The sequence below is a fragment of the Monodelphis domestica genome, chromosome 1, assembly GCF_027887165.1.
Source record: "Monodelphis domestica isolate mMonDom1 chromosome 1, mMonDom1.pri, whole genome shotgun sequence".
NCBI classification, from domain to species: domain Eukaryota; kingdom Metazoa; phylum Chordata; class Mammalia; order Didelphimorphia; family Didelphidae; genus Monodelphis; species Monodelphis domestica.
This window is the reverse complement of record NC_077227.1, coordinates 467,788,665-467,814,437: the sequence shown is the minus strand read 5'-3', so window position 1 is coordinate 467,814,437 and position 25,773 is coordinate 467,788,665. Positions and strand designations below refer to the sequence as shown.

General features: G+C 40.6%; 1 protein-coding gene across 2 annotated transcripts in view; it reads right to left on the bottom strand.

The window, feature by feature from the left end:
* The window catches only part of STKLD1 (serine/threonine kinase like domain containing 1), a 52,747-nt gene that overhangs the window by 22,957 nt on the left and 4,017 nt on the right, over nt 1-25,773 (bottom strand). For both annotated transcript variants that reach the window (XM_056812649.1, XM_056812648.1), the window contains exons 2-8: nt 24,658-24,759; nt 11,926-11,970; nt 8,147-8,221; nt 5,838-5,942; nt 5,311-5,381; nt 3,609-3,724; nt 101-219 (exon numbers count right to left, since the gene is read on the bottom strand). In XM_056812649.1, the coding sequence (XP_056668627.1) occupies nt 101-219; nt 3,609-3,724; nt 5,311-5,381; nt 5,838-5,942; nt 8,147-8,221; nt 11,926-11,970; nt 24,658-24,759 (633 nt within the window). The remainder of the gene's footprint in view (nt 1-100; nt 220-3,608; nt 3,725-5,310; nt 5,382-5,837; nt 5,943-8,146; nt 8,222-11,925; nt 11,971-24,657; nt 24,760-25,773) is intronic.

Below are 25,773 nucleotides of genomic sequence, written 5' to 3'. Positions count from 1 at the left end.
AAACTCCCTGGCAACTATTCTGTTCACCAATTGCTTCTGTATATCCTAGACAGATTATTCAAGACGGCAAGAAGGAAAGAGGGCTTGCTGGAGGACTCACCGTTAAGTAAGAACAAGTGGCCATATCTAGGATGATGCAGCCAAGAGACCAGACGTCTGATTTAGTGCTGAATGAGAACTCAAGAGCTTCAGGAGCCATCCAGGACTTGAAAGATGGTTCTGTTGGGAGCAAGTTTGGAAAAACAGCGTTAGATCTGTTGGCGCCTCTTGGTGCAGAACTAAGCTCCTAAATCAGCCTTCAACCTGGCCTAGCCCCCTGAGGATTCCCCATACCAGAAATACTCAAGGAGGAGACTTCCAGCCCACATACTTGCCTCTAGGGAGAAGGCTGGGGTGGGGCTATGGGCATGGACATCAGCACAGCCACATTGGGCCAGATATAATCTAACCAGTCTAGGATCCTCCCTGTGACAGGAGTACCAAAGATCACAAAAGCATAGAACGTTAGAGCTAGTATCTTAGAAATGATCCAATCGGATAATTTCCACATAGGGGATGTTACTTTCTTTTTTCTTTTATTTCTTAAAAAAATAAATAAACTCTTACCTTCTGTCTTATAATCAATATGGTATTTTGGTTCCAGGGCAGAAGAGTGATAAGTCTAGACCATGGGAGTTAAGGGACTTGCCCAGGGTCACACAGCTAGGAAGTATCAGAGGTCAAATTTGAACGTGGAACCCTGATGTTGCTTTCAATATCAAAGGTTAGAGGCATCTCCTAGACACCCCATTTCCTTTTACTAACCTGTTCCAGATGTTATAAAAAGAGGTTAGTACTCTGCCACTTACTGGCCATATGACCCTGGATAAATCATTTTATAACTCTAGATTTTGTGTCCTTGGGCAACAAAATCCCTTCCCCTCCCTGGACTACAATTTTTCCATCTGTAAAATGGGAGCGTTAGGCTGGGTATACTCCCAGCATCCTTCCAACTATGTATATTAGAATTCTAGAAATATTTTTAGCAATGGCAACAATACCATTTTTTTCTACTGAAAGAATCATTCAACAAACTTCTATTAGTGAAGTCCCATAGATAAATCTTGTGGACAGAATTCAGGGATCCATAATAAGAGTCTCTTTAAGCGGAGAAGGAAAAAAACTTATTGTTTAAATATCTTATGAACAAGGATTAGGTCACTTTTGTCTTTGTATCCTCAAGTTCTAACACAATACCTAGCACATATGTTCCAATGATTAATTAATTGATATTCAAATTAGGACTAAGCTATCTAAAACAATCATTTTCAAGCTTCAAACCCTGTCTACCCAATTCCTTGCCTTTTCTTCTTTATCATCTAGGCTGTCCTTCCTTAGAATGTCTCTAAGGGGGGCAGCTGGGTAGCTAAGTAAGTGGATGGAGATCCAAGTCTAGAGACAGGAGGTCCTGGGTTCAAATCTGACCTCAGATTCTTCCTAACTGTGGGACCCTGGGCAAGTCACTTAACCCCCATTGCCTAGCCCTTATCATTCTTCTGCCTTGGAGTCATGACTCTAAGATGGAAGGTCCTAGGTTCAAGTCTGGCCTCAGATTCTTCCTAACTGTGTGACCCTGGGCAAGTCACTTAACCCCCATTGCCTAGCCCTTATCATTCTTCTGCCTTGGAGTCATGACTCTAAGATGGAAGGTCCTAGGTTCAAGTCTGGCCTCAGACACTTCCTAACTGTGTGACCCTGGGCAAGTCACTTAACCCCCACTGCCTAGCCCTGACCACTCTTCTTTGGAGCCATGACTCTAAGATGGAAGGTAAGGGTTTAAAAAAAAATCTCCAAACCCACCATGTACCCAGAACTACTTTTGCTCTGGTCCCTTCTCTCAAAGGTGAGGGGTCTGTTCGCTCCTGCCCATGTATCCTGGGAGTTCAAGAGAGGTTGCTTGAACAATTTCATCTGAAAGGAGAAGTGGAGTTCTTTCTCTTAGAGAAAGAGATTAGATCTAGAGAGAGAAAGGACCTCTGAGGCCCTCCAGCCCAACCTCCTGATTTTACAGATTAGTCAATCAATCGATAAACATATTTATCAAATGCCTACTATGTGCAAGGCTAAGGATACAGAAAAAGGCAAAAGGCAGTCCCTGCCCTCTAGGAGCTCCCAGTCTAACGGGGGAGAGTAACCTGCAAACAAATATATACAAATAGGGAATAATGCACTTAAATTAAGTTGGGGAAGGCTTCCTGTAGAAGGTGAGATTAGTTGAGGCTTAAAGGAAACCCGGGAGGTCAATTGTCCAAGTAGAAGAGAGAGTGTTCCAGGAACAAGAGAGGGCCTGAGAAGAGGCCAGAACGCACAGACGGGGAGTCTTGTTCATGGAATAGCTAGGAGACCTGTGTCAGTGGCCTGAAGAGCACTGTTGGGGAGCGAAGAATAAGACAACTGGAGAGGCAGGGAGGGATTCGTTCATGAGGGCCTTGGAAATCGCCCCAGGAAGGGGAAGAGATTTAGCGAGGTCACACAGGGATAAGTAGCCACACTGGGATTGAGCCCTGGTCTTTGGATTCCAGATCCAGGGCTTTTTCTTCAATTTATGCTGCCTCTGGATTTTTGTAATGATCTTGTATTTATACCAGGGAAGTCTTTGATCAATTGTCACATCTTTTTGTTCTTTTTGGTGTGCTTAAGGTTGTAGCTGGTAGCGGGGTAGCTAGGGAGTGCAAGGTATAGAATTGGAGGACCTGGGTTCAAATTTAGCCTCAGATACTTCCTGGCTGTGTGACTCTGGGCAAGTTACTTAACCCCAATCACCTAGCCCTTCTAACCATTCTTCTGCCTTAGAATCTGTACTTGGTATCCCTTCTAAGACGGAAGATAAGGGTTTTTTTTTTTTTTAAGGTTTTATCTGGTGAGCAGGATATATGTATAGCATTCAATCTAATATCCTAGAAATTTCATTTATTGATACTGCAGACTCAGCATCCACCGTGTGCCCAAAGGCCTGCCTCATAGGTTGGGCACATTTTGGCATTACTAACTCTTAGGGATTTGGAGGAGGCAATAGAACTAAGTGTTACTTTAGTTTGCCAAAACCCAGTCTGATTCCATTTTGAGTACCACCAGAGAAGTCTCCAACAGCTTTGTGAGAAGTTGTTTTTTTTTTTAATTTTTTTTAAACCCTCACTTTCTGTCTTGGAATCAATACTGTGTATTGGCTCCAAGGCAGAAGAGTGGTAAGGGCTAGGCAATGGGGGTCAAGTGACTTGCCCAGGGTCACACAGCTAGGAAGTATCTGAGGACAGATTTGAAACTAGGGCCTCTAGGCCTGGCTCTCAATCCACTGAGCTACCCAGCTGCCCCCAAGAAGTTGTTATTTTTAAACCCTTATCTTCTGTTTTGTATGGATTCTAAGAAGACTGGCAAGGGCTCAGCAATTGGGTTTAGGTGACTTGCCCAGGGTCTCATAGCTAGAAAGTGTCTGAGGCTAGATTTGAACCCACATCCTCCAGCCCCAGACCTGGCTCTCTATCCACTGAGATACTTAGCTGCCCCTCCCAGAAGCTTTCAAAAAAGTTGTACATAGCTTTAAAAAACCAATGGAGGCCAATTGAAACTACCTTCCAGGGCTCGGATCTTCCACTTTGCCTCATCAAGCATTAGTGATTCAACAGCCAAGTCCTCAAGCATGCAGTAGCTGTCACCCATCAATATGATGTTGGATGGCTTGATGTTCCTGAAATAAATTTAAGAGCCCTATCACTTCAATCTGTTTCCGGGTTCAGATAACAAAGCAGCAGCAGGTCCTGAGGCCCCACCTTTGCACTCTAACCTTCAAACCAGATGCTCATATCCCTTCTCTTTAAAATCCCAATAACCTGAGAGTATTTGCTGAAGACCAAAGCCCTCTTTGCTAGGTGAAAAATTAAGACCTAATTCACATATTTTTCCATTCTTACAAATATTGAGGCTCTACTGAGATAGCTGGTGGTACAGAATATAGGGCCCTGAGCCTGGAGTAAGAAAGTCCTAAATTCAAATCCAGCCTCAGATGCCCCTGGGCAAATCACTTCAATCTCTGCATCAGTTTCCTCAAGTGTAAAATGGGAAGAATAATAATTGTACTTAGGATTGTTAGGAAGATCAAATGAAATCATATTTGTAAAAGTACTCAGGACAGTGCCTATCAAATAATAGGCTAAAAACATGCTTATTCCATTCCTTTCCCCCACCAAGGCTTTCGAGCCTTACATCTTCATTTTACAGAAAGAGGCTCAGAGTAATAAAGTGACTTGACCAAGGAAGACAAAAAGTCAGGAATATTAGAGAGCTCATCTTTAAATACTGGCTGCTCTAAATCTCAAACTATATATACTGCCTCCCCAACCAAAGAGCAAAGATTATGAATGGGGCTTAATCTCATTCCTTATGGTTCCTGTTATCGGGCCTCTTGTACTTTAGAATAGCGCACGCCTCCTGTTCCCTTGTAGGTAGGAGTCAGAAAAGAGCGCAGGGGCAAAGGTTACCTCGGTGACATTTGGTCTCTCTACCTATGCCCCGCAGCGTCCACAGAACCCTGTTAATTACACTTCCCTGGCTCCTCCAGATTGGCAGTTCTCCCGACCTGTGCTATGCGCCCTCTTACCTAAGTGAGTCACATCCTTCATGAAATAAGAGACAGCATATTCCAGTGAAAAGAGTAGATCTTAGAGTCTGAAGACCCGTGTGTCCACGGTAGTAACTGGGTATGCACCCCAGGGTGGGGATAACAGTATTTTAATTCTATTCCAAGAGTATTAAATAGTATTTCATGGGATAACAGTAATGGGTAATTGGAAATCTTGTACCTTTGAACTACATTTCCCAGGAGCCACTGACTTCCTGTCATTACATGCTGCTGTAGACAGGAGATAAATAGGGTGGTCTTCCATGGCTAGCTTTCTTTTCTTCCTGGGTCAGGACCTTGGTGGAGCAGGCTGTTTGAGCTAGGATATTAGCTATGGGCACGTGGTTTTATTTTGTTACTTCTAGTGATTATTAATAAATCTTATAAAAATATAATATTTAAAATTATTATATATTAATTTTAATTTTTACAGTATTTTAATTCTATTCTAATAGTACTAAATAGTATTTCCAGGGATAATAGTAGGTGTGCACCCCTGGGCAGACCCTTGACCTTTCTAGGAATAATAGTATTTTAATTACCTGCCTTACAAAATCTTTGTGAAGAAAGTACACCTTACAGGACTCTACAAATGAGAACTATTATTTAGTAAGACAAGAGCCACCAACAAGAAAAAGTTTAGAATTCCCAGTCACCTGTGAATCACATCCATCCGATGCAGGTACTCCACAGCATCCAATACCTGCCCCAGGAATTTTTCCATTATCTGGAAAAGAATCCACAGAATCACAAAGCTAGAAGGACCTTAGGAGAGGCCTTCCTTCTGTCTTCAGGCAGGTGAATGTCTGAACCAGCTAGGAGAAGTGGTTTGTCTCTTTTCTCCTTGGCACATATCTGAGGATTGACAACCAAAACAAGCTAATCCCTTTTTTCTAATAAGTCCCTTGTATCTGTGTGACCAGCCAAATGCATGTAGCTTAAAGGATTCTAAGGGTGTGGGGACTATGAAGGATACTGATACAACTTGTAAACAGAAACAGGATGCTGCCTAGTTTACAGGTGGGCATGGTTTAATTTAATCAAAGGTAGAGGTGGGGACCAAGCTCTGCCAAGCTTGATACCTTCATCCCATATAGTGTTCCTGTTTCCCTGTTTACAGCTTTGGGGTCGACTAAAAAGGAAGGCAAAGGATCCCACTGGGCCTCCTTGTAAAGGGTTTTACCATAACGTCTATTTTCTTCTTCAGATCTCTATGTCCTGCAATCAGATCACTTAAGTTTCCTTTCCCTGTATACTTCATCACCAAGCAAAGAAACAGAGATGAAATCTGAAAAAGAAATCAGACCCTAGTTTAGTTTTTAGTGGCATGGGAGTAGGTATCTCAGCATCAGGCTTGCCATTATATCCAGCACCTCGGACATAGCTTATATTTAAAATTTTAAAAATAACAATAATCCTTATCTTCCATCTTAGAATCCATATTGTGTATTGGTTTCAAGGCAGAAGAAAAGAAAGGGTGAGGTGATGGGGGTTAAGTGACTTATCCAGGGTCACACAGGTAAGAAGTATCTAAGGCTAAATTTGAGTCCAGGACCTTCCATCTCGAGACCTGGCTCTCAATACACTGAGACACCCAGCTGCCCCCTATAATAGTCTTTGATCACAGAATCTTAGAATATAGGCTATTGGTGATGGAAGGAATCTTTGCCACCATTTTGTCTACCTGATCACTGAACTGGAGGGTAACAGCAGAGGCCACCTCATCCAACCAGTCATTTACAGGTGAGGTAATTGGCCTGGAGAGGTGTGAGATTTGAACCTAGGTTTTTTGACTCCAGAACATATTCTCTTTTAGGAAGACTAGATTGGGGGAAAGTTAACATTCAACTTACAGTTGTCAAAAAGACAGTTCAAATCCAATCTTAAGTACTTACTAGTTGTGTGACCTTAGGCAAAGTCATGTGACCTCTGTCTGCTTTAGTTTCTTCAACTATAAAATAGGGATGATTAAAATTGGCATTTATTTCCCACCATTATTGTCAGGACTAAATGAAATATAAAAGTGCCAGGCCTGGAGGTAGGAAGACTCCTTCCTGAGTTCAAATCAAATCAGTTACTTCTGAGCTAAGTGATCCTGGCCTAGTCACTTAACCCTATTTGCCTCAGTTTCCTCATCTGTAAAATGAGCCAGAGAAGGAAATGGAAAACCACTCTAGTGTTGTGGCCAAGAAACCCCAAGTAGGGTCGAACAACCACAACAAATATAAATGTTTATTCTATTGACAAATTTAAGATACACTTTAAAAACAAGCAATATGTATATATGTACATATATATATATAAATGTAACAGAAATTCAAGGTTTTAGAGACAATCCTTGTTTCTGTTCTTTGTATTTTGAAATGCATGAGATTTTTGTTCATAATAAAAAAAGTTTTTCAGTTAATGTGAGTTAAAAGAGAAGGGATTTGGAATCATTTTCCCAATCCTGTCAGCTAAGAGCAGTCTCTTAGTCAATCAGTTCACAAAGTGTCAGGCATACAAATATAAGCAGTAAAGAGATCCCTGCCCTCAAGAAGCTTACATTCTAATGGAGCACATAAAAGTAGTAAAGGGACAGGGAGATGGTTGAACTAAGGATTGAAAAAAAGAAAGTCCTGAGTAAAGATAGGAGAAGAAAAGGCAAGGAAGATATGGCTGGCCAGGTGATCCTGAACAACCCGGAGGGATCTATGAGAAAAAGCACTATACACATTCAGAGGAAACACTGTGGGAGTAAAAACACCAAAGAAAAACAACTGCTTGAATACATGGATTGAAAGGATATGGTTGGGGATGTAGACTCTAAATGAACATCCTGGTGCAAACATCAACAGCATGGAAATAAGTTCTGATCAAGGACACATGCAATATCCAGTGGAATTGCTTGTTGGCTGCGAAAGGGTGGGTGAAGGGGAGGGAGGGAAATAATGTGATTATTGTAACTAAGGAAGGATGTTCTAAATTAACTAAATTAATTAATTAAAAAAAAAAGATATGGCTGGCCAGAGTTCTCTCCTTAAAAGGGGGTTCTGGGAAGAACTATATATAGGAGCCTACTTTATTGATCCTCTCTTTCAAAACCAACCACAGGGCCCACTTCCTCCCGGAAGCCTACGTTGACTCACTAGGGCAGAGCCAGAGCTCTTCACCCTTTATCTTGATTAAGAAGGCCTTATTAAGCACCCTTTTAAGGGTATCCAGAGCTCAGGGCACTAAACCTGGCAGTGTGCCTTCAGCCAACCCACTAACTGCTCTTTTGCCCCAACCCCCTCCCCCTGAATTCAGCATATGATAAAGATCAAAGCTTAAGATTGGAAGACCAAAGTCCCAGAATACTTTGCCCTTCTCCTTGTTGGCTTCCAGGACCTAGGCAGTGTACTTTGCATTGAATTTGTCCAGTCCACACAGCCCATTAAATATTAAATCAGTCAGTCAAAAGGTCCAGGACTTTGACCTCTGGGGATGCTGAGGGAACTGGTTTGCTCTTACCTCTTTGTTCCAGGTGATAAAAAGTTCTATGTAGGTAGAGATATGCAAGTGCTGAAGTTTCAGCAATGGCATCATCTGTGGGGGAGAAAGCAGAAAAGGAAGCTAAAAGCAGTTACTCAGCATTCCTCCCCTGTATCCTGACCAAAAGCGAAAGGAATGAATCAGAGACCCTCCCGAATAGCCCAAAACCCTGCCCATAATTCACTAAATGGGCAACTGTGAGAATAAGAGAGAGTTCAAAAGAGTCAGAAACAATGATATTAAGAAAGAAGAAAGAGAGGCACCTAGAGAGGAGAGAAGGAGAAATTAAAATAGAAAGGCTTGGGGGGAGACAGATGGGAAAGGGAAATAAAGATTCACGAGGGCACTTTAAAAATAGTCTCACTTTGCAAATAGTAATGATACAGAAATGGGTTTTGAACAATGATGCATGTATAACCCAATGGAATTGTTTGTAAGCTCTGGGAGGAGAGAGGGAAGGGGGGGGGGGGGCGGAGAATAAGAATCATGTAACCATGGAAAAACATTCTAAATACATCCCAAAACAAAACAAAATAGTCTCTCTTGTTTATGAACCCTTGGCTTACACCCAAATGACCTGTACATAAAGAGAGATGCCAGGAGAGCCTCAGTCTGAAGCGCTGACCTCCAGAATCCATGGGGGTAAGTGCCCTATGTTTTCTGGCTTCTCTTACAAAGATAAGGAGTGTTGAGAGTTAGGGGATTCCCCACATCCTAGCACACCCACCCTTCTCTGCCCAGCGGAGTCTTAGTTTCCATTAATGAGAAGCCAAAGAGTATTTAGAGCAAGTGTCCACAAGTCATCTTTCTCCTCTTTCCAGTCTACCAGAACATGGCATCCATTTCTGGGGGCCACATTGTAGAAAGGACATTGATAAATTCCAGTTAGATAAATTCCAGAGAGATTCCAGGTATGGACAGTGAGGAGACTAGAGTTCATGCCCTGTGTGGATCGATTGAAAGAAATGGACATGGACGTGAAAAGAGAAATCAAATCGTAGGGAATTCTTCTAGTATTTGAAGGTTTGTCGTGTAAAAGAGCTTATAAGGGGGAAGGCAGCTGGATGGCTCAGTGGGTTGAGAGCCAGGCTTAGGGATGGGAGGTCCTGGGTTCAAATCCTAGCTGTGTGTCCCTGGGCAAGTTACTTAACCCCCATTGCCTAGCCCTTACCACTCTTCTGCCTTACAACCAATACATAGTATTGATTCTTTCTAAGGCAGAAGGTAAGGGTTAAAAATAAATAAATAAAACTTCCCTCCTCTTAGTAGAGAGGGATAAAGAGCTGGAGGATTATTTCATCTGTCCACATTGTCAGATGAAGATTTTTTTTAAAAGGAGGTTGTTTTGCTCAAGTATTTTTTAAACACTTATCTTCCCTCTTAGAATCAATACTGAGTATCATATCAATTCCAAGACAGCTAGGGAGTGTCTGAGGTAAGATTTGACTCTAGGACCTTCCATCTCCAGGCCTTGCTCTCTGTCCATTCTTTAAGGGTGGGTCTGATGCTGAGAGTATGGGCAGGAGTGATGATACAGGTGGTTCAGAAATGACTATGAAGTAAAGACCAAAGTTGTCAATAAAATATATTTTAATACATCATATGTATTTTATATGTATCCTACTTCTCTACCTCAAAGGACTAGTATATAGTTCTAATGAGATAAATTATAAAGTACTGTCCAATCGTATGGGATTTTCAATATTTTAGTCACATTCTCAGTTCAACAGACTTTTCGTTGGAATCCATCTCAATTCAATAAATGTTTATTAAATATGTATTGTGTGCAGGATATCATGTGAGGTACTAGCGGAGACTGGAAGCTTCTCAGGACAGAAGCAGTGTCTCATTTACACTTTGTGTCTTCTACAATACCCACCACTCAGTACTCTAACAGGATAAGTGACTAATAAATATGTGTTAATAAATGGGGAAGATACAAAGATCCCTGCCCAGATGGAGCCTTCAGTCTAGAAGTTCATCTTTAAAAAAACAAAAAAACCCTTACCTTCTGTCTTAGTATAAATACAATTATCAGTTCTAAGGCAGAAGAGAGATAAGGACTAGGCCAAATGACTTGCCCAGGTCACAGAGTTAGGAAGTATCTGAGGGCAAATTTGAACCCAGGACCCCCAACTCCAGGTCTGGCACTCAATCCACTGAGCCTAGCTGCTTATAATATTGTTTCTATGGAAAAGTTCTTTTTAATATACAAACAATTGACTTACAAAGGAACCTTAGAAATGTCTGGAACTCCGTATTCACAAGCATAAATAATAGTGTGTGAAATGCTGTACTCTGACAGAGGCAATACCTGACTCCATTCATTCACTTATTTATTCATTTATTAAATGTAAGGCAAACAAGTTAAAAAATTGCCAATTCCTCAGTTTTATATAATATCTCATTATGTGATAGGATTAAGAGTGTTTCTTTCTGTATTTTTATTGCTTATGCTTAGCACAGAGAGTTATATAAGCACTTATTCTCTTTACCTCCATCCTGTTGAAGAACTTCCTCTGTGCAACTTTATAGACTTAGAAAGTTTGCTAGAGCATTGAGACATTAAGTACCTTGTCCGGGATCACAATGTTCAGATGAGTCAGAGAAAGAAAAAGCTCTCTATCCACTATATTGTGTTGCCTCTTTGCAATGGGGCAAAAACTATTAAATTACATTGTTTGTCTTCCTCCAATCCAAATGAGACTTTATATGTCTGTGTCCCATTTTTATATTGGCTTCACTTTACCAAGAAATGGGGGGAAAAAAAAACCAACCTCATTGTGGCTATAATGATTTTAAATAAACAAAAAAATCTAGGGAATTTTTGCTGAAAATAAAATTCACTGACCTGAAAAGTGATCAAATATTTAATGTTAATTTCAGTTAAATTATTAAATCTCACTTACCCCATACCCATTGAGGTCAAAAATGTATGAGATCATACAAAACATATATAGCTATAGCTATAGGTATATAGGACATAACTGAACAACAAATTTTATTTTAAGACAGCATAAATACAGATATTCTGCAATATTTTTCTTCTTGCTTCCTGTTTCCAGTTTTCTAAATTACTATCCTTTTCTTTCTAGAGTTTTCTTGGGTCACCTTCCTTAAAATGACTGAAGCATAGGTTCCATAAGGATCAATGACTTGACCTTGTTCTCTGGATACTAAACTAAGTAAAATCTTAATTGAATGAGTTATTTGTTCTATTCAAAATGTTGTCCCTCTCCCCATGCAAAACAAATCTTTCCCGTTTTCCCTATCCACTTTAAAAGGAATGGCTTCCATTTTTCCTTTTATACATTTCTGAAGGCAGGACTAGATAGGAGACAGTTTACATTGTCACTGTGGCAAAGCATATTTCCATATTGACCATGTTGTGAAAGAAAATAAACACACACACACACACACACACAAGAAAAATAAAGTAAAAAAAAAAGATGTCTGTCTTCACTCAGAGTTCATGAGTTCTCTCTCTGGAGGTGGATAGCATTTTTCCTCATGAGTCCTTTAGAACTGTCTTACGTCATTGTCTTGATCAGAGCATTTAGGTCTTTCCCAGTTGACCATCCTTCAATATTGCCGTGTAACCATTATTTTTAGCAACAAATCTTGCCATTTCTTCTAAAGCCTTACTTGTCTTGTCCTTAAGAGAACTATATTGATGCTCCCTATTCGGTCTGTCCTTTCCCCTCCATCCCAACCCCTCAAAGGAAAGAAAGAGAAAAAGGTCATATATATATAGTTACCTCCTCGAGGGCATCGTTTGCATGTTGCTCATCAATACACTCCACCTAAACCAACAGCAAGAAAGAAATAGATAGCATTATTACCACTGGGCAGCGTCCCCCCAGCCCTAACTGCCTCTGAGAGTCTGGGCTATAATCTGGAATGGAGAGAATTATATAATGTGTATTCTCTTTCTCCTTAGGGCTGTCAATCGGTCATCGGATCATAGGATTTAGAGTTGAAAGATTTTGTTGATCATCCAGCCGGAGTTCTTTCTTTTATAGATTATGTCAATGTGGAATCTAGAAGTCCCTAAACTTGTAGCTTAGAGGAAATCCCCAGTTTATTTAGTTTGGAGGTAGAAACCCCAGGTTTGACCTTGTCACAGGAGAGTTCCTCCCTGAGGGAAAGTCCTACCTCACTGGTCTCAGGCTAATAAAAGACCTTGAGTGCAGTAGGTGGTGTGTCAGTCTCATAAGTCAAAGGTCCCGAGTTCGATCCTGGAAAGGAGAATGTGGTACAACGGGAGAAGCTACTAAGGCAAAAACAGAACTAACTCAAGGTCTATTGTTAGCCTGAGACCAGAGGTAGGACTTTCCCTCAGGGAGGAACTCTCCTGTGACAAGGTCAAACCTAGAGTTTCTACCTCCAAACTAAATAAACTGGGGATCGCCAAATCCCTCCAAGCTGCAAGTTTGGGGACATCTAGATTCCATGTTGACAATTAAGAGATTGAGGCCCAGAGAGGGGAAGTAACTTGTCCAAAGACACACAGCATACAGGGATAGGAAGAGTCAGGATTCAAACCAAGGTCTAGTGTGTACAACTTGTCTAATTCTTTGAAGATGGTAGTGCAAACAATGACTTGGAGACCATGAGGCTGATTTCATGCCAAAAATATTTTGGAAACTGGAGTGAGCAATCAAAAGAAAAAACAAAACAAAGAATAAGGAGGCCAGCTATTGGCCCTCTGGCTCTGGCTAAATGTCCTAAGGCTCTTTCACCTCAGCTGGGACATCACAGGCTGCAGGGTCTAGTCCTCAGCTCTGAAATAACAGAAACCTCTTCTCAGCCGTCTAACTGGAGGTGAATCAGGCCCTGCTTCACCCAAGACACAGGCTGATGAATGAGAATGCCAACTTATTAATGTAAGGGAGAGTGGATTCCCTCCTCAATCCAACCAGCTGGCTGGTCAATTTAGGCACAGCATGTCCTCATGGATGAGGATGTTAAATGGACTGTAAGGGGTAGCCAGGTCAGGTGATCCATTGAGGTGTAGAACAGGCCCTTTGAGTGAAACAGAAGGGAACAACACAGGGCAAACACTAACAGCCATGACCCTTGTAACCTTGAAAAATCAGTCTAGCATCATCCGATACATTTCACTTTCTACTCTTTTTCTTTGAGATCTCCTCTGCAAAATGACTAACATGGAAAAAGGGTTTACATGATTCCACAGGTAAAATCTTTATCAGACTGCTTACTGCCTCCGGGAGTGGAGGGGGAGGGGTGGGAAGGAGGAAGAGAATTTGGGATTGTAATAGATACTATTTGAGGGTGTATATTTGATTGATACTAGATGACTAATGGATCAAGGTTTTCCTACCCTCCTCCCTATTCCTTCTTATTCCTCCCATTTTCCTCCCTCTTCAGAAGCCTTTCAGCTTCCCTTCCCCCCTTTCTTCTTCTCCCTCAAATCACTCCGTGTGAGCCATGAGATTTCAGAGGAAATACTCTTTTCTCTTCTTTTTTCAGGTAAGGGTTTATTTGGGGAAGACAGGACAAGGGTAGAGGATAAAGTAAGAGGAGTGGGATATCCCTGTTCTCTACAGGGAGCCTTGGTAAGGAGGATATTGAGGGAAATGGCAATTCTGTCACAAACATGAAATAGAGAGAGATATAAGGACCACTGTCCTCCTTCTTCTGCCAATCAGCCAGGTCACCTCCAAATTGATTAACTCAAGTCCCAGAGATACAACTAATTTCTTTCTCCACATCAGTCAGAAACCAAAAGCCCTTCAGCTTCAGTCACCACCATCAGCCAAAAGCCAAAAGCCTTTTTTTCTCAGTCCAGCAGTTGACTTGGCTCCAACTGCTTTTCCCGGTAATGTTTTTCATTTGCCTGACAGATGATCCATCCCAGTCTGTCTTGCATGCATTGTAAATTCTCTCCTCCACAGGATTCAAAGTTTAAAAAAATAAATGTTTAAAAAAACTTTTAAGCAGTGTGAACCTGGGCAAGTCACTTAACCTCCTTTGCCTAGCCCTTCCTGCTCTTCTGCCTTGAAACTAATACACAGTATTGATTCTGTTAACTTAGAAAAAAACACAGAACTATTAAATAGTCAGAAAAACCAAGTCTTTAATCAGGAAAAGAATAGGTATCAGGAACAGGATAGTCACTACATAGAGCCCGTTCCTAGAGTCCCAGGGCATCCCTGGAAGTATCACTGCTCTAGATGATGGATGGCTCCAAGGAACCTAAATTTGGGGAATTTATATACCTGAGACTGGGGACTGGGGAGTGTGATTGATTGGCTTTACTATGGCTACAAGGAAAAGAGAAATACAAGACAAGATTATCTAGGAGAGACTGATGGATACAAAAGGGAAAGATCCAGCTGGGCTACTTGGGAAAGGACTTGGACACAAAGGGAGGAACTACAAGGACAAAAGGGTACTTAACATTTGATTAGATCTGCTAGCCCTACCTAACTGGGACCATCAAGTGCTTTGAGGTGTATTGTGGGTCCGAAACCCAGAGTATGAAACTTCCCTCCAGGTGAATTCTCATGGGGCTAGGGCAAACTTGGGGTTTATAGATTCCAAGTTGACGATTCTAAAAGAAAAGGTAAGGATTTTTTTAAAATGTTTTTTTTTTTTTAATATATATATAATTTGAGGGTGGGGGAGAGAAAAATCGGTCTAGGTGGAAGTCAGATTCCAAAAAGAGTTTACCTCTTAAGATGAACAGAAGACATGGGGATGAAAAAAAAAAAGAGGCCACTAGAAGCTAAGGAAGGGAACATGGGAAAATCACATCTCTCCTTCTTACATTAATTTATATAAAGAAAGATCAGATATTTAAGACTAGAAAGGATCATAGAAATCAGCTAGTCCAATCTTTAACTTTATACCATCATGGAAATCATAAATTCAGAGCGGAAAGGGACCTTAGAGCCCATCATGTTAAATTTCTTTATTTTATAGATGAGGAAACTGACTGAGAGAATTTAAATCAAAGACAGTAAGAGGCAGAGCCACAATTTGAATCCAGGCCCTCCAATTCCTGTTGCAGTGTTCTTTCCACCACACCCCAATTCTTCCTGTAGAATTGCTAGTTGATCTAAAAAGGTTACATTTATTGGTCAGCATTTGCCAATCTTGTCAGAAAGTCTGGGCAAAATCCAAATTAATATCAACAAGTAGCTTGATGCATATAGATCTATAACAGTGACCTTAAGGGTTCTAGACATTGATTCATTCTTTTCCACAACTGGTATTGACTGGTCAAGGGTCTCCACTCCCCACTGAATTGTGCTGGACAAACTGTCTGACATCACCTCAACTCTGTGGCACTTCTTCATCTCTATTCTTTATCAGTCACCTCAAATTTCTGTTGTTACAACACTTCCTCAAGACAGTATTCTTTCTCCATCAAGGTTTTGATATATCATGAGTTGGCATAAGACATTAAATGGGAATTTGGGGAGGGGGGGTTGGAAGCCAGCAGACTATACAGAAAAAATTTAGAAACTAAAAAATGTATATATGTATAATATTACATACTAGCAACATAGTTTATCTTTTAATACTATAAACACAATTTTTAAAAATTAAAATCAGTAAAAAGTTAAAGTTTGAGGAAAGAACTGAAAGTCAGCAGATGATATTGAAAGGCTAAAAATGTTAATATTGACTTGCAAAAAGCCTATGACCAAATACTTAAAGCAAAATTTTACAATCAAAATACAGTAAACACCACATAAAAGGAAGACATTCAGACTTCTTTGGAACAAAGGGAGAGCCAAAACATTTTATGAGGATTTTCCAGACCACGGGGCATACCACACACCTAACCTCTGAGATGTGGGACACCTATATTTCAGACTATAGTCTAGGTCTCCCTATTGAATACATTTCAAAGGGTTATCTTCAAAGGATCTTAAACACACACACACACACACACACACACACACACACAGACATGCCCATTTACTCTTAGGCTTACCCTCAAAGAAGCTAGTTACAAGTCACTTTTGGTAGTGGGTGAGCATGATGACCCTTTTTCTGCTTCGGCTGGCAGATTTCATTTACTCCCAACTGGCTACTATTGACTTCCATTTCATGGGGTGATTTCCTCTGACTTCACTCCCTGATCTCAGAAGTGTCCACTATTTGGGGCCCCAATGTCCTGATTCTAGAAACTAGAATTTATAAAGAGAAACAACAACACTTTACATGCTTTAAGTCTTGCCTAGTGTACACATACAGGGTCACTCTCAACCTGATTTAGCCTCTCTGCTGAGATGGTTTTACCACATGTGGCCACTGTACATGCTACAGCTTCTTGGAACCACAAGGGAGACTTGTGTGAAAGATGGACACCCAAGACGGATGAGCCGCCCTGAAAAGGACTCACACTGGAGATGCTAGTCCTCCTGAAACACCTCACACACCCCAATCTGAGGATAACTGACAGGCCTCAAATCTATCCAGAGCATGTTTAGACGTCCCCAGGTGGAACAGGCAGGTAGGAACAATTTATCCCAGTGGCCATGAAGGCTGTTGAAGAAAGCATCCTAGAGGGCTTAGAGCTTGGTCATTGAAGAAGTCCAGGTGATGAATTTTTTTAAATTTTATTTAGTCAATTTAGAACATTATCCCTTGGTTACAAGAATCATAGTCTTTCCCTACCTCCCCTCCCCCTCCCCTTGCCAATGTGCAATTTCACTGAGTATTACATGTGTCCTTGTCACTACTGGAGAAGTCCATTACTTTCAATGGTGCCACAGTGTATCAGCCTCTGTGTATAATGTTCTCCTGGTTCTGCTCCTCTCTGCATCAGTTCCTGGAGGTTGTTCCAGTTCGCATAGAATTGGAGGTGATGAATTTTTTCCAACTCTGCCTCATTGTTGTTGTCCAGTTGTGTCTGATTCTTCATAAACTCACTTGGGGTTTTCTATACCAAAATACTGGGAGGCCTTCTCCAGTTCATTTAAAAAATGAATAACTGAGGAAAATAAGGTTAAGTGACTTGCCCAGGCTGCCCTACAGATAAGAAGTGCACTCTTCCACTTCACTACCTAACTCTGACTCACTTAAATCCAATTCATGAGCAAGTCAAGACACCACCCCATGAGATCAGTGGTCCTCTTTGAAAAAAGAATGAACAATAATATATAAAGGGTATCCCCCCAAATCTTAGTGCAGTTTCAAACTGCTGAGGCTCATTTGATTTTCCCAACAACCCTGTGAAATAACTGCTCTTATTAACTCTATTTTACAGATGAAAAAAATCAGTCTGCTAGGATCAGTTAGCTGATCAGATTACTATGTGTCAGTTGCTGGGTTAAATGCCAGGAATACAAAAGAAAAGCAAAATATGATGCCTGCCCTCAAGGGATGGACTTTTTTTTTTAACTCTTACCTTCTGTCTTAGAATAGATGCTAAGTATCAGTGCCAAGACAGAAGAGGGGTAAGGGTTAGGCAGCTGGCATTAAGTGATTCACCCAGGGTCTTACAGCTAGAAAGTGTCTGAGGCCACATTTGAATCTAGGTCCTCCTAACTCTAGGTCTGGCACTATCCACTATGCTACCTCTGGAAGGCTCCTTTTTAAGAGCAACTTAAAACAGAAAACAATCGATTGCTGGAGTTGGTATGTGATGAGGAAGGGGATGGGGTGCAGGTCTGATTGTTTATTAAAAGAGAAAACTTTCTCATTTTGTATTTCACCTTGGATGTTTGGGGAAAGCAGTATCATTTTGCAACAGTGTTTTCGAGGACATCTATTTCTTACTTTTCACACATGAATGCTATGGTTTCATTTTTCATGCTCTTATATTTTTTCCATTTTCACAGGTTTGGGAGATAGAGTTGGAAAGCCCCTAATCTAGGGTTTGTTTAATGGTGATGTTCAAGGATCCATCGGATAAGAGGGGATAACCAGTACCATTTACTTAGCATCTTTCCAGGAATGGTTTTCATATAAAATGCTTTTGATTATGGTGTTTGTTGGATAGACCATCTCCCTGAAGAATCCATTTAAAGACAATCATAGAACAAAGAAGAAGTCAATTTGGTACCCCTTGAGACATAAAGATGGCAATATATATTACTTGTATGTGTGCATTTCCTTTTATTTCAGTAATGGAGTGGTTTACATGCACAATCCTTGATCCCATGGAAAGGTAGAATAAAACTCCAAGTCCTACTTGCAAATAAAAAAAGAGAATCACATAACAGCAGAGGTAGAAGAGAATTCAAAGGTTATCAGAGGTAGTTAGAGGGCCAGACTTGGAGTCATGAAGTTCCAATGCTGCCTCAGATATCAGCTGTGTGACGAGTAAGTCACTCAGCCTCTCAGCCTCAGTCGACTCATCTATAAAATAGGGATAATAATATCACCTTTCTCACAGGCTTGTTGTGAAGAATCAAAGTTAAAGCACTTAGCAGAGTGCTTGGCTTCCTTTTTTCTAGCTTGTTAACGTCCTTCCTAAGTTGTAGATTCAACTACAGGGATATAGTATCTCAAGATAAAGGCAATGATGTCCCTGGTAAAACTGGGGTTCTGGTACTTCTGGCAAACCACTCAGGGTCCTGAGGACTCCTCCTCTTCCTTAGCTGTGGGAAGCTGTACAAATTGTTTCATTTCTTTGAGTCTTAATTTACAAAGTAATCTCCTGACAAGAACATTCTGGGCTGGGGAGTGAAAGCATTGCTATCCCTACTTTATAGATGAGAAAACAGGCTTTGAGAATTAAAGTAATATGCCCATGTGAGATGGCTGGAGTAAAGGATCAGAAGATTTAAAGATGAAAAAGGCATTAGGGATCATCAGGTCCAACCCCCTCATTACACAGATGGAGGAAACAGATCTAGAAAGGTGAAGCTGAGCCTAGATCTGACTCCAAGTTTGTGTTCTTTCTACTAGTATAGGGCTTCTGCATATGGTAAAGGCTTCTCTCCTCCCTCCCTCCCTCCCTCCCTCCCTCTCTTACTCCTTCCCTCCCTCTCTCCCCTCCTTCCTTCTTTCCTTCCTTCCTTCCTTCCTTCCTTCCTTCCTTCCTTCCTTCCTTCCTTCCTTCCTTCCTTCCTTCCTTCCTTCCTTCCTTCCTTCCTTCCTTTTCTTCCTTCCTTCCTTCCTTCCTTCCTTCCTTCCTTCCTTCCTTCCTTCCTTCCTTCCTTCCTTCCTTCCTTCCTTCCTTCCTTCCTTCCTTCCTTTTCTTCCTTCCTTCCTTCCTTCCTTCCTTCCTTCCTTCCTTCCTTCCTTCCTTCCTTCCTTCCTCCCTCCCTCCCTCCTTCCTTTCTTCCTTCCTTCCCTCCCTCCCTCTCTTCCTCCTTCCTTCCTTCCTTCCCTCCCTCCTTCCTTCCTTTCTTCCTTCCTTTCCTCCTTCCTTCCTTCCTCCCTCTCTCCCTCCTTTCTTCCTTCCTTTCCTCCTTCCTTCCATTCCTTTCCTCCTTCTTTTCCTCATTCTTTCCTTCCTCCCTCCCTCCCCCCTCCCTCCCTCCCTCCCTCCCTCCCTCCCTCCCTCCCTCCCTCCTTCCTTCCTTCCTTCCTTCCTTCCTTCCTTCCTTCCTTCCTTCCTTCCTTCCTTCCTTCCTTCCTTCCTTCCTTCCTTCCTTCCTTCCTTCCTTCCTTCCTTCCTTTCTCTCTCTCTCTCTCTCTCTCTCTCTCTCTCTCTCTCTCTCTCTCTCTCTCTCGTCTTGGTCCCTCCCCTGAATTCCAATCACCAATTACCTGCCAAACACTTTCAACTGGATATAATACATGCATATCTAACTCAATATTAAAAAAAAAATTCTTTAGCTTTTCCTTGAAATGTACTTTTCTGCTCACCTTTCCTGTTTCTAAGGCACTAGCATCCTTCTAGTCACCCAGGTTCCTATTCTTGCTGTTATCCTTGCCTTTTACCCTCCCTCCCTCATCCTACATATCCCATTAGTTGGCAGGTCTTTCTGATTCTACTTCCCAAAATCTTACATCCCATCCCCTTCTCTCCCCACATACCGCCACCATCCTAGTTCTGGCTTTTATCATGTCTACCTGATCTTCTGAAATACCTCCTAATACTATTGTGCTATAAGAAATGATAAGCAGGATAGTTTCAGAAAAAGCTGAAAGATCTACATGAACTGATGCAGAGAAAAATAAGCAGAATCAGGAGAACTTGTTGCACAGTAACTACAATATTGTATGATGCTCAACTGTGAAAGACAACTACTCTCAGCAATAAAGTGATCTGGGACGATTCTGAAAGAGTTATGATGGGGAATGCTATCCACCTCTAGAGAAAGAACTGTTTAGTTGGATGGACGCAGATCAAACTACCTTTCACATCAGTGTATTTATGGTTTTATTTTGGGGTTTTGGTTTTACATGAGTGTGCTCTTACAACAATGACGAATATGGAAGTATGTTTTTCATGATAATACATGTATAGCCTGATCAAATTGCTTACCATCTCTGAGTGGGGAGGAATGGGAAAGAGAGAAACAGTTTAGATCTTATAATTTTGGAAAATGTGTGTTGAAAATTATTACATGTAATTGGGAAAATAAAATATCTTTTAATTAAAAAAATAATATCTCTGGCTCTAATTTAGCCTTTCCAAACCATCCCATCTAGTAACCAAAAAGTGACATTTCCACAACATGGGCCTGACCATGTTATTCCCTTGTTTAGTAAACTCCAGTGGCATTTAACACCTTTCACAATCTGTCTCCAATCTACCCTTCCAGCCTTATGACATTTTATTACCTTTCATATACTCTACAGTGGACTTCTTGTGATTTCTCATAAACTACATTCAATCTTGTCTCCATGTTCTTGCACAGGCTGAACCCCATTTCTGGAATGCACCCTGTCCTACCTCTACATCTTAGCATCCCTAGTTTCCTTTAAATCTCAGTTTAAATGTCACCTCCTACACAAGGTCTTTTCTAACCCTGTTGACTAAAAGGTATAAAGAAATAAGGTTTTATTGCACTTTTTGTTCATTCAATTAATTACAAAATAGCTTTTAATGTAGAAGAGCAAAAAGCCATCTTAAGTGCTCTTTTTCAACATGTTGTCTCCTATCCATACATCAAATTATTTTCAAATCATTACAGACTCCTTGACATCACCCTTTGATCATAAACATAAAGCCATGGATAGAACAATTGATGCTGATGCCTGTAACTATTGACAAAGGGAGGGAGGCTATTCATCAAAGAAATCCAGATGAAAAGGGATTTCCTATGAGTGATAAGATCCTCCTGGTACTCCCCTTTGTGAATGATATTCTGTTGGTGACAACAAAAGCCCAAGTATTGCAAATCCAACTAGAAGACCACTCAAAAGAGTTTGGTCTAACCATCCATGCAAGAGACAGGTGGATGAAGGAGTATCTTTTTTTTGGTAAATTTTCATTTAATTAGTTAATTTAGAATATTTTTCCATGGTTACAAGATTCATGTTCTTTCCCTCCCCTCTCCCCAACCCCTTCCTGTAACTGACACACAATTCTACTAGGTTTTATGTATGTCACTGATCAAGACCTATTCCATATTATTAATATTAGCACTAGGGTGATTGTTTAGATTCTATATACCCAATCATATCTCCATTGACCCATGTGATCAAGCAGTTGTTTTTCTTCTGTGTTTCTGCTCCCACAGTTCTTCCTCTGAATGTGGATAGTGTTCTTTCTCATAAGTCCCTTTGAATAGTCCTGGATCAATCCATTGCTGCTAGTAGAGAAGTCCATTGCATTCAATTGTGCCACAGTGTATCAGTTTCTATATACAATGTTCTCCTGGTTCTGCTCCTTTCATTCTGCATCAATTCCTGGAGGTTGTTCCAGTCTCCATGGAATTCCTCTACTTTATTATTCCTTTTAGCACAATAGTATTCCATCACCAACATATACCACAATTTGTTCAGCCATTCCCCAATCTGAGGGCATCCCCTCATTTTCCAATTTTTTGCCACCACAAACTGCATGGCTATAAATATTTTTGTACAAGTCTTTTTCCTTATGATCTCTTTGAGGTACAAACCCAGCAGTGCTATGGCTGGATCAAAGGGCAGAAAGTCTTTTAGCACCTGAAGGATATCTTTTGACTAGATACAGTTGGATGGAACTTGTCTATCAGCAAATATAATATGGACATAGAGTACAAATGGACAAGTTGTATCCAGAATTAAATAGGACAGCAGCAGGCTGGATTGCCTTGAGGAAATGAATAATAATATCATCTACTATGTATTAGACAACATACTAAACACTTTATGAATATTATTTTGTTTCTCACAACAACCCTGGGGGTTAGGTGCTATCATTATCCCCATTTTACCATTGAAAAAATTGAGGTTAAGTGACTTGTCCAAGGTCATATAGCTATACTGTCAATAAAGTTAACCTTGATTTCAGAAAAACATTTGGCAAGTTATCCCCTGGTATAATCTCCCAAAGAGATTTTTAGAAAGGGGAAAGAACCTATTTGTATAAAAATATTTATAGCAGCTCTTTCCCCCCCCCCCCTTAACTCTTAACTTATGCTTTAGAATTAATACTGTGTATTGAATTCAACAAAGAAGAGCAGTAAGGGCTAGGCATTGGGGGTTAAGTGACTTGCCCAGGGTCACATAGCTAGGAAGTGTTTGATACCAGATTTGAATCCAGGACCTCCTGTCTCTAGGCCTGGCACTCAATCCAGTATGCCACCTTGCTGCCCCTACAGCAGCTCTTTTTTGTGATGGCAAAGAATTCAAAAACAGCTGAACAAGTTGTGGTATATGATTGTAATAAAATACTATTGGACTATAAGAAATGATGACAAGGATAATTTTAGAAAGGCCTGGAAAGTTCTACATGAACTGACACAGAGTGGAGTGAGTAGAACCAGCAGAACATTATATATAGTAACAGCAATATTGTCTGACAAACAATGTGAATGATTTAGCTATTCTTAGCAATACTGTGATCCAAGACAATCTCTAGACATGATGAAAAGTGCCATCTTCCTAGAGAGAAAGAACTGATGGAGTCTGAATGCAGAGTGAAACATGCTATATTTCACTTTCTTCATTTTTTTGCTTCTAGTTCTCTTCCACAAAATAACTAATATGGGAAAATGCTTTATATTATTGCACATATAAAATCTCATCAGATTGCTTCCTGCCTCAGGGAAGAGAGAGGGGAGTAATAGAGAGAAAGGGAGAATTTGATTCAAATGTCTAAAAAGTGGAGGTCAAAAATTGGTTTTGCAAATTTTGAGGAAACAATAAAGTATTTTTAAAAATGGTTTAGTGGCAATCTGGAAGGAAGTCTCCAGGAGATTTTTCCAAGGATCTGTACTTGGCCCTGCATTGTCCAACATTTTTTCCAATGACTTAAAGGAGGCAAAGGTGGAATGTTTATCAAATATGCAGTTGATGTGAAGCTTGGAAGGAGAGTTAACACACTGGATAGCAAAGTTAGAATCCCAAAAGATTTGGATAGTTTAGAATATTGGGCCAAAATCAAACAAGATGGCATTTAATGGTAATGGTGTAAAATCTCATGCTTTGGTTTAAAAAGCTACAGGTAGAGGATGGGGGAAGTGTGGCCAGATAGCATTTTTTTCTGAAAAATATTTCTATTTTCTTGGTGGACTGAAAGCTCAATATGAACTGATAGCATAAGAAGGCATTCAAGATACAATTTTTAGTTGCATTCAGAAAGGCACAGTGTCCAGGACTAAGGCTTGTGTTCAGTCTTGTCCAACCCCCCCCATTGAAAATTATGTATTTAGTTTTGAGTGCCACTTTTTAGAAGAGACAATGTTAAGTTGATGATCATTGGGAAGAGAGTAACCAGGAAGTTGAAGGGCCCCAAGTACATACCATATGCCATAATGCCTAGCACATAGGAGGCATTTAATAAAAACTTGTTGACTATACTTAACATGAGAATCTGTTGAAGGATCTCGGGATGCTTAGCTTATAGAAGGGGGATATAATAACTGTCTTCAAGGATTTGAAGGAATGCCACATATAATGGAGAAAAGTTAATTATCTGCCAGAAGGATCCTTATGTATCATTAAGTGGCTTCATTTCTATTCAAGTTTGACCTAGAGCACTGAGGTGATGGGATTTGTCCAGAACCAGTAAAGCTCACAGGTAAGAGCTGAAACTCAGGTTTCCACTATACTATAACATTTATGTTCTTATCAGTTACATAGGAGGGAGAAGAAAGGAAAGATTTGGATACCCATATTTCTCCCTAATATTTCTAAAGGACTTTGAGGATTACAAAACATTTTCTCTAAAACAGGAGGCAGGTAGAAAGTATGAGAATATTATCTCTATTTTATATAAGGAAACTCTAGACTGAAGTTTCCTCCTCTGTAAATAGAGTTGGTGGCTGAGGGAGGTATAGGCAAAAGTGTAGTCTTTATGCTTCCTTATCCATGCTTATGCTGTATTGCAGGAGTATATAACTTGGAAAAATCTAACTACACAAGCATCTTTTGCATGGGTTGCTATGGAAACTTCCACTTACCTTCTTTATCAGGTATCTAACTGGAGTAGTATCTTTTGCTTTTCGTTTTTCCACTGCCACAACATTTACCCCCAAGGCACCTTGCTTCAGTGTCTGTAAAATCTGTTAGCCAAATGGGTGACATGATCAATAAATACCCCTTTGAATCTGAGGGGACAAAAAACTTTTCCCATCCATAGCCTCATTTACTAAGGAATGTTTTTTATTGCTGCCTTTATTTGTTGGGGGGTTTTTCTTACCTTAATTTTTATTGAAAAAAATTTTTTAAAAACCCTAACCCAATACCTATGTATTGGTTCAAGGCAGAAGAGTGGTAAGGGCTAGGCAATGTGGGTTAAGTGACTTGCCCAGGGTCATACAGCTAGGAAGTGTCTGAGGCCACATTTGAACCTAGGACCTCCTGTTTCTAGGTCTGACTCTCTATCCACTGAGCTACCCAGCTGCCCCTGAAAACTTTTGTTTTTACATGCCTTTCATTTCCAAATTTATCCTTTCCTCCTTCCCTCCCTAACTAGTCATTCCTTATAACCAGTGACATGAACAAGAAAGCAGTCCAGTAAAACCAACTCATTCTTTCCTCAATCTATTAGCAAGTGTGGCATTACATACCCAAGAACCCATCTATGCAATGAAGAGAAGAACATGAAATGAAAGCTCACATTTTCATAGTATCTTAAGGATCACAACCACCCTTTGAGGTAGATAGAACAAGTTATTATCTCCAGTTTAAGATGGAGAAACTAAAGATTACTGAGGTGAAGAAACTTGTCCAAGATCACATAATCAGTGATTATCAGTATTGATCGGAACCCATGCCTCTTGATTCCATGTACTTATACCTTCCCTCATAACAACCCTGTAGAGGGGGAGGAAAGAAATACATTATCCTTCCATTTTCAAGTGGAGGAAACTTTCTTAGAAGAAACTTCCACTAGGTAGATTGAGGCCTCCATCAAAGAGGTAGTGAACAGCAGAACTTAGACTAGAACCCAGGTATACTGTCCCCTCCCCTCCTGGATCAATGCCTTGTTGTGGCCAAGGGGCTATGAACTATGCCATACGAGATTACCAAGATGAACAGGTCACAGTGCAGAGCTCTGACAAAAGGTGATCTAC